Source organism: Myodes glareolus, chromosome 1, assembly GCF_982192425.1.
Source record: "Myodes glareolus chromosome 1, mMyoGla1.1, whole genome shotgun sequence".
Lineage (NCBI taxonomy): Eukaryota > Metazoa > Chordata > Mammalia > Rodentia > Cricetidae > Myodes > Myodes glareolus.
The window spans coordinates 32,927,314-32,936,032 of NC_142026.1; the positions used below are offsets into that span (position 1 = coordinate 32,927,314).

At 51.3% G+C, this 8,719-nt stretch overlaps 2 protein-coding genes across 3 annotated transcripts in view; both read left to right on the top strand.

Moving 5' to 3' along the window:
* Positions 1-1,487, top strand: part of Mlph (melanophilin) — a 43,259-nt gene extending 41,772 nt beyond the window's left edge. For both annotated transcript variants that reach the window (XM_048441806.3, XM_048441807.3), the window contains exon 16: positions 501-1,487. In XM_048441806.3, coding sequence (XP_048297763.3) covers positions 501-527 — 27 coding nt within the window. In that variant the 3' untranslated portion in view covers positions 528-1,487. The remainder of the gene's footprint in view (positions 1-500) is intronic.
* A 3,017-nt stretch (positions 1,488-4,504) lies between these two features.
* On the top strand, positions 4,505-6,959 carry Prlh (prolactin releasing hormone). The gene is made up of 3 exons (XM_048441758.3): positions 4,505-4,815; positions 6,009-6,165; positions 6,660-6,959. Exons 2-3 carry the CDS (start codon positions 6,066-6,068, stop codon positions 6,821-6,823), a joined length of 264 nt encoding a protein of 87 aa, XP_048297715.1. The 5' UTR covers positions 4,505-4,815; positions 6,009-6,065; the 3' UTR covers positions 6,824-6,959.
* Positions 6,960-8,719: the final 1,760 nt, after the last annotated feature.

Below are 8,719 nucleotides of genomic sequence, written 5' to 3' on the forward strand. Positions count from 1 at the left end.
GTGTGCACACATAAACAAATAGAACCAGGAGCTTGCATATGTACCTGTATACTGTGCACACATTCGAATGTCTGAGATTAGATCCAAATGTATTCATACCTGCATGTGCTTTTCTTCAATCACACCTATGTCTATGTCTGTACCCATGTATCATGCACATGCTGGTATGTATGTCTTTGCATGCCCACATGGATGTCAATATACACGCCTATGTGTGTGTCTGTATTACATCACATGTCTCTCCGTATATGCATACATTATACCTATGTACACATGTTGGTGTGTATATCTGTGTGTGCCAACATGTGTGTATGCATGTGTACATACATATATATAAGTTTGTGTCTAGATCCTCACCGGTGTGAAGACCTATATTTGTATGTTTCTCTGTTACAACTGTATCTGTCACATAACTGAGGGGTTTTTTTACATATGTGTATACACTTTGCACATGAAGCCATGTGCACACCTAAATAAATATGTGTGTTTGTGCTCTGCAGAAACCCGTGATGGCCCAGCAGCCCTAGAAGGGGACGTTCATGGGCACAGGAGAGTACCACAAAGCACCCCACACTGCCTCCTCCACACGGCCATCGCATCCCCATGGGCTCAGAACTTCTTGATGGTCACAGCTGCTTGCGGTCACCATCCAAGTGAAAAATAAGAAGAACTTCCTGTATGGCTCCTCTTGTGAGGTGGCAGGTTCTCAGACTTCTGGCTGTCACCAGGCCATCTGCCAACCTCTGACCTGGAAGATACAAACTCATGGAATTCCCCCTTCAGACAATGCTCTCTGCCTGAGGGACACCCAGATACCCTTTCGCTATGACTCTTTAACCCCGTCCCTTGACTCTGTTGAGCCACATTCCCAGACGTGATGGAAAGAGATAGTCCCGCGGACACCCTGAGTGTATTCACATTCCTGACTGCGAGGGAGAGGGGCAGATACAAGCGGGTGTTATGGGAGAGTGAGCAATTACAGGCAGCGAACGAGGGGTCTAATCTCCTCACCCATTCCACAGACCTTGTTCTTAAGTTTCCTTGTGGGTCACAGACAGAAGCCATAACACTGTCTCCCACCCCAGAGTTTCCACCACCATAACCACCAACCTCTGTGCCACATCAAAGCCGAGCCTCTAACACAGGCTTTTGGGGTGCATGGCCTAGGGACCTCGGTCTCTAGACAGCTCACACTTTAAACATAGGATTCTAGCTCACGCAAATGACAGTTTTGGAATTTATCAAGAATTCAGGTTTTCCAAGGCCAAGGGCATCGGAGTCAGTCTTGCTCATGACTATATAGTCAGCTCTTCACAGCCCTTCCACCAGTACAGGGAGACAGTCTCCTATTCCCAGGGCTGCCTCTTTCTTGCCAGCATGTGTCATGTTCCAGAGTCCAGAGAACACACAGGCCGGAGCCACAGCATCCTAGTGCACCCTGAGAATAAACTTTAAGGAGGAAACTTTCCTTCATTCAGAGACCCACATCTCAGGAGTCCCATGTTTGTTTCCCATGTCCTTCTAGCAAAATAAGCCAATCATGACCACAGGAAATGTGCCCTCCTGAATATCCGAGGACAAAAGCCCAATCAAGGTGTCAGTGGAACTTGCAGTTCTGAGGGGTAGTTGCCTCTTCCTCCTTCTGGGACTGCAGCCATCCCAGTAACCTTGACTTTAGCCCCCATCCTCACCTTTATGTCCCCTTGCCTTGTGTGGTTCTGAACGGCTGCCATCTTGTCAAGACACCATTTGTTGCATGTAGGGCCACCTTTACCCAGTATGCCCACCTCAGTCAATACACTCGCAAAGACCCTATTCCCACAGATGGCTGTTTCCCAAAGTTCTAGGTGGGTGTGAACTGGGGAGACACTGTCTGACCCACTAGAGAGCATGAGAGTTCAAAGACCTCAAAACTTTGCAGTGTGTCCCCAAACAGTGGGGTCTTCAATGCTCGCTGAAAGTCAGAGGAAGATCAAGAGGTAGGGCATTGGCCGTGGAGTCCTGTTCAAATAGGGCTCCCTTTACTGCAAGGAGCAAAAATCCATTTAAGTCGGAGTATGGGGAAGGGCACAGAGCTTTCTCCTGCAATCCAGCTTCAGGGAGTGTGGGGGCCCAACCTCACAGCCTTGCCTCTCCCCACGCCCCTGCTCTTCACTTTGTCAACTGTTCAGAACTTCAGCTGATGCCCCAGGGTCACGGTCCCTTCAGCTACAGCTCTGTGATTCCTCCAGTCTGACAGCCACAGCTCACGATCCCAGACCCCGGGGGGGGGGGGCAGTTTTTTAGGGCCATGTGCATCTTCATTGTGGGCCACCCAGAGTCAGGGCTGTGCTGGATGGGAAATCCCTCTGCTGTGCCCAAAACTGGTTCAAGAGTCCTTGCTCGGTTCTCCTGTCCTGGGATCCTTGGCGCGTTAATAAGATGTGGGGAAAGTTGCCTGCTCTCTGTGGTCAAACGCTCCACAAAACCCCCTTGTCAGCTCTGAGGTGCCCAGGCCAGGCCTGCAGCTGGGGTTCTGTGGAGACCTGCAAGAGCAGCCCAGGCCACACCGCCCCTGCCCTTTGCCATCTGCCTTTGGAGCATCTCCAGCCACCCAAACACCCAAAGCACCTCTCAATTCTGCAGACCTTTTGCCTGATGCCATCAAGTCTGGAGGAGGAGGAGACTGGGCTGAGACCAGGGTCATTGTGCAGCCCCCCTGCTGCCTGCTGGCTCCCGTTTAGACTCTCAAAGGCGCACTATGTCCTTACTTTGATAAATAAAGCTACTCTGCTAAGAGGACCCATGATCCTAGATGCAAACAGAGAGAGAGAGAGAGAGAGAGAGAGAGAGAGAGGGGAGGAGGAGGAGGAGGAGGAGAGGAGAGGAGGAGAGGAGAGGAGAGGAGAGGAGAGGAGAGGAGAGGAGAGGAGAGGAGAGGAGAGGAGAGGAGAGGAGAGGAGAGGAGAGAGAGGAGAGGAGAGGAGAGAGACCCAGACCCACAACGATAGTCAGGACACTTACTCCCCCTCCCAAGGTCTCACAACTATCCCCTTGGGTTCCAGGACTGAGCACACATCCAGGGAAATCTCCCACAAGACCCACCTCCAAGACAGGAACGTGCCTTACCATGGCTCTTACCAAGGTGAGAGGCCAGGCTATGACCATTGTTAACACCTAAGCTATCTACAGATGGAACCAAGGTATCAAGCAATCATTTAAAGCTCCCTGTGACCCTCATCTCTGGGCTATGATGCCATGCTCCTTCTGGAGTTCTCTATCATACCCACCTCCTGCCATATCTCCCAATGAGTCCACTGGCCAGAGCCCTCTTCCAAGGAAGATGCAGCCATGCCTTGAGAACACAGATGTTGCATTGACCAAGTTCCCCAAAGGGTGAAGTGGCATCCTGACACTTTTCCTACAAGTCTGGTGGTGGTCAGGAAATGATGGTCCTGGAGAGTCCTCCTACTTTGTCTTGCCTCATGCAGAATTCCCTCAAGAATGCTCTATTGCACTTAAATGATATTTCATATAACCGGTAACTATTGACATGGCAGTGACGGGTCAAGTTAAATGACGGAATCTTACATAGTCACTTTCAGCAGCATCAACCTACAGATAATTTAACAATCCCAGGCTATGATGGTCAAAGGAACGAGGCTCAGCACCTGTAAGCAGGATGAATCTACCCGAAGACACCGGGAACTCACCAAAAGCAATGCCCAAAGTGAAAGCTCTGGTCTTTTCCCATTACCTGGGTTCTTAACTCTCTTTTTAAGTACACTAATTTTTTTCTCATTGCCTGTAAATTGCCTTTACAGCAAAATAAACTTGGTTTTTAGAAGTTTTGTGTGGCGGGAGTGTATATATTTATGTGAGGACCCTGTGCACATGTGCAAAAGAGTCCAGAGCCCAACGCCGGATGTCTCCATCAACCATTCCTCCACTTCCTTTTTTTGAGTCACTGAACCTGGAGTTTGTCAGTTTGGCTAAGCCAAGGAGCTTCCAGACCCTTCCATCTCCACTCCATCTACCTCAGCACTGGTGTTTCAGATAGAGGACTGCCACATACCGTAACCTTTAAACTCTCTATAACAAAAGTAGTCTTTTCTGTTTGGCTTTCAATTTTTTGTTTTACTTTACTGGGACAGGCTGGTCTTGAACTCATAGCCATCCTCCTGAGTACTAGAATTATAGGTGTATGCCACAACACCAGGCTTCTCTTTGTTTTATGAAAATTAAACCTGGTGTATTCTACATCATAGACTCGGGTGGAATAGGGGAAGTGTGTCTAAAGAGCCCGTGTGAGGACAAGCAAGCTGAGGGGACAACCAAAGTAGGAAGCACCCACCTGGGTGTGAGGGACTTTCTGGCCACCATTCCAGGAAGCCATGGCTCAGGTGAGGCAGGAAAGAAGGGGAAGAGCCTCCAGAACAGGCGTTTCCCGTTCGATGGCCGCCTCCCATTGAGAGGATGGGTGGACACGTAAGTCTGGAGTCTGCCCAAAGGCGAGCGTGAAGAAGGGAGGTTAATGTGTTTTAAAGCCACTTGGCCCAAATGAAATTATATAATTCAGGAAGGAACAAATCACACCGCTGATGAGAGTTTGGTTTTTTTTTTTAAGATAAAAAGAAAGGAAAGCAAAAAGACGAAGTGTCTTGGTGAGGGAGGAGTCGCAGTTGGGGACGGCAGGCTATAAGCAAAGACGCCATCTCAAGGAAGGGATTGACCGGGGGCGTCCATTGCCTCCTTGCCGGCCTATAAAAGGCGAGCAACCAGGCAGGCCTCCCCTGACACCCAGGCAGCCTTGTCGCCACACTCAACAGACAGCAGGTGAGTAACTCGGCAGTGCTAGAGGGGCAGGTGTTCCTGTGCCTGCCAACCCCTCTGCCAGGCTTCCTGAGCAGCCAGGTGTGGGCACCAGGCAGAGAGAACTACCGACGGTCTGTGGTCCAGGATCACACACCATCGTGGGGACTCTCACACTCAAGGGCTGTCTATGGTGGAGGGCGGGTTAAGTGTCCCACTAAGGGACACTTCCCATTGAGGGACACCCTCTCAGGCAGAGCCCAGTAGGAGCACTGGGCAGACAAGTCTACAGTGCTCCAGAAAGGGGGTTCCTGGGGCTCAGGAACCAGGGTCGACTAGCATTCTGGGCACCTGTCACCTAGCCTGAGTGGGTACAGCTTTTACAATGGTTCATGGTAGCACCTCCATTTTCTCTGGTCGGAAAACCAGACTGTTCTGTGTGGGGCACCCCAGCAGTGCTGTGAAGAGGAGGGAGGGAGTATTTTAAAGAACTCTGATGAACAACTCTTTCTGTGTGGGCAAGGAGGGCCTGGAAAGTCAAGATCAGTCAAAGGGCCTTCAGATGAAGCTCTGGAGCATCTTCTAACGGGATCTGAAATATCAGGGGTGAGGACAAGAGGGGTACTCCAGCAGGATACCCCCTCCCATACACAGAAGTAGCCCTCTCCTCTGCCATTCAAAAGGGCTCTGTGTAGAGAGGCAGGTGCCACGGACTCATTCTGAAGCAGTTTGAAAACTAGGTCTGAAGTCCTGGGTTATTGTGGGGTTGTGGGGTGTGCACTCACTAGGGATGGAGGACGCTGAGTGTCCTCTATTGCCTGTCTGGCTCTCAGTGTCAGGACATCCTGGGCCACGTGTGGAGAAGGCCTGGGCAATGAGGTCCCAACACCCTCCCCAAAGCCTAACTAACTCTGAGGTTGAGCTAATTGTTCCTCCACCTCTGCTGCCCCCGTAAACCTGCTCCCCACCAAGACCTGAGTGCCTACCTCCCAACTCCTCACACAGATGAACAAACAGACCCAAGAATGTCCCAAGACAGCCACCTGTGCACAGTTCACATACCTCTCACCTGAGTAGTATAGCTATGTGCACCAAACACATGTATTTGTATACATCACATGCACATACATGTACCACACACACACATGTGCATCTGCGCACACAACCTAAGGTCCCAGCTTTGTGCACACAACTTACTCTTACACATCTGCCCCTAGGCTATACCATCTCCTGTGAGATCCCTTCTCCAGGGCATCATCGAGGAAGCCAGAAGCATGGCATCTCTGCGGGCATGGCTCCTGTGCCTGCTGCTCTTAGCCTTGGTCCTGCCAGGAGCTTCCAGCCGAGCCCACCAGCACTCCATGGAGACGCGCAGTAAGTGCCTGGTTTGTGGTGGGCAGCCTCTCTTGCCAGTCCCTCCATACTCTCACTAGATGCCTTGAGTGCCCAGCACCTGAATGGGGCTTGGCCATCTCCTAAGCCAAAGTTACCTTGCCTTGTGCTCGGTCTGGAGGATGACCTCTTGGTAATAAGATCCTGTTGAATGGGCCTCTCCCGAGAACAGTCCTGTCTCCCTCTCCTCACCACACCCCTAGCCATCTTGGCTGGGTCCCTTAAGAACTTGGCAGGGAGGGGGTGGGGGAAGGGAGGTAGAGTGGGACAGGAAGGGAATGTCACTACTGGTATACCTCTAAATTAATTTCCCAAAGCCACACCACTGCCCAGATACGCTGTGGCCAGTCTCATCAGGTTGGATGCCAACATGGCCTGGTGCCCAGGTTTCCATCAGTTTAGGGGTTCTGTGTGGAGAACATGTGTCATGCATGTGCCATGCATCTCGTGTGCTGCTCTGGTTCTCTCCTGTCCAGCCCCTGACATCAATCCAGCCTGGTACACAGGCCGTGGAATCAGGCCCGTGGGCCGCTTCGGCAGGAGGAGGGCAGCCCTGAGGGATGTCACCGTACCTGGCCTGCGGTGCCGGCTAAGCTGCCTCCCGTTGGAGGGAAGTGCCAAGTTCTCTCAACATGAATGACAGCCCAGCTCATGAAGACAGTGATGCTAGGCCCAACACCACCCTCCCTCTCCTGTGGAGCCTCCCCACCCCACCCCCACCCTGCTTTCTCTGCTTTCCCTACAATCTAATAAAAGTGCTGGCCTTGTTTACTGTCTACCTGTAGCTGTGTCAGAACAAAGATGTTTTCCCTTATGGGAGGTTAACCAGGAAAGAAACTCAGAGCCCAGCAGCCTCTTTGGAAAGAAGAATCCCTGATCTGTCCCCCAAAACAACTGAGATGCCCCCTCCCTACCAGGCCCTGCTGAGCCTGGCCTGGTCCCCTAATAACCTGCGTTGAGGGAAGGAAAGCAAAGTTGATATCTGTGTTCCTGTAAATTATTATTCCCCCAAAGCCACACCAATGCCCAGAAATGGGGTGTCCCTTCCTTGGTGACTTGCTCCCACAAACTCTCGCCTGCCCAAGATACCCTGGATGCATACTCAGCTTGCACACTGCATAAAGCCGGGGGGACCACACACTACAGTGTGTAAGATACTTGATCCCAAAGAAAGGCAACACAATACTTCGCGTTTTCTAAGACTTTTAGAGCTATTTTGGGTTTGCTGTAAAAATTAGAAGATACAGAGATGGTCCTAGGAGCCCTGTTCCCAGAGCACCATTCCCGGCCCCCTGTAGGACAGGGAAAATAAAGCTACAGCCCAGGAAGCTACATACCATCGTCACCCAGAACCTGTTGGTGTCCGTTAGGTTCAAGGTCAGTACTATGTCTGCTCTTTGGGCAAACACATTATTTGGCTCCACCAGTACAGGGACACGTGGTGTCCCTCACCACCCTGAACATAGCCTGTTCCTTGTGGCTTAATGAATGCTGGTAACCACCAACACATGCGGTCATGCCACCCTCGTTCCTGCTCAGAGAATCCCAGAGACCTGACCCCGATCATTTGGATCCTATGTGCCCCTTTTAAGTCACACGGGGGGCTTCTATGCCCTTCCTCAAACAACTTTGGAGTCAGAGCACACACCCACTCTTCTTGGGTACCTGAGACAGAGTGAGATGGGTGCCAATACAGCACAGCTGGTGTCCTTAGAAAAGGTGGGGGGCGGGGGAGGACTCCAACAGGAGCTTAGGGAGACTCCATGGGAAGCTGGGGCAGCGAGGAGATTCCCCTGCACAGAGGAGAGCCAGTGGTTTCTAGCAGCCTCATCGGCCGGTGCAGATGCCTCATCCCAGCTCAGAAAGTCCCGTTCTGCCCACAGACAGACTTGGGTCTCAGCTGGGGGTCATCTGGCTGCCATCTAAGCTGTTCTACTTCAGGCTGCACTGAGGGCACCTGCTGTGTGACTGTTTCCCAGGGAGACATGCCACCCGTTCAGTCCTCTCCACAGCCCAGGCACTCTACTAGCATCTTCCAAAACCATTGGGACAAAACAGCATGCAGCTAAGATGGGGGGCACAGGGAGTGGCTAGGATCTCAAATGAAGATCTATTAGTCCTCCCTACCTCCTTCTGTGCAGGCTGGATCTTATTGAAGGTTTCCTGCGGGTAACAGCCCTGCTCTTACGGCAATGGTAACAGCTGTCGTGCTTGGAGGACTGCTTCCCATAGCTGGTCTCCAGGAACAGACCATCTCCTTATCCAGAAAGATGAATGGAGGCATATTTGTTTTCTCCAGTCTTGGAACAGTTTTAAAACACACAGGAAATTCCAGAAGATAGTGTAGTGACTATCCCAGACACCAGGACTCGTCAGTTCTCCTGTATGCTATTTTCCCACTTCCCCTCCTCATCCTAGACTCACCCATACTTGGTGGGGAGCTGCAGACACCAATACATTGCCCTCAAATAGTTCAGCACGTTTCTCTCAAGAATAAGACGAAATATAAGCCTGGAAAAGTGAATAACTGTGCGTA

What these genes read in the sequence shown, in the direction of transcription:
- Prlh (XM_048441758.3), top strand. Translation starts at nt 6,066, where the DNA reads ATGGCATCTCTGCGGGCATGGCTCCTGTGCCTGCTGCTCTTAGCCTTG. An exon ending in GCACTCCATGGAGACGCGCA is followed by an intron (nt 6,166 to 6,659) that starts GTAAGTGCCTGG and finishes TCTCCTGTCCAG; the next exon opens with CCCCTGACATCAATCCAGCC.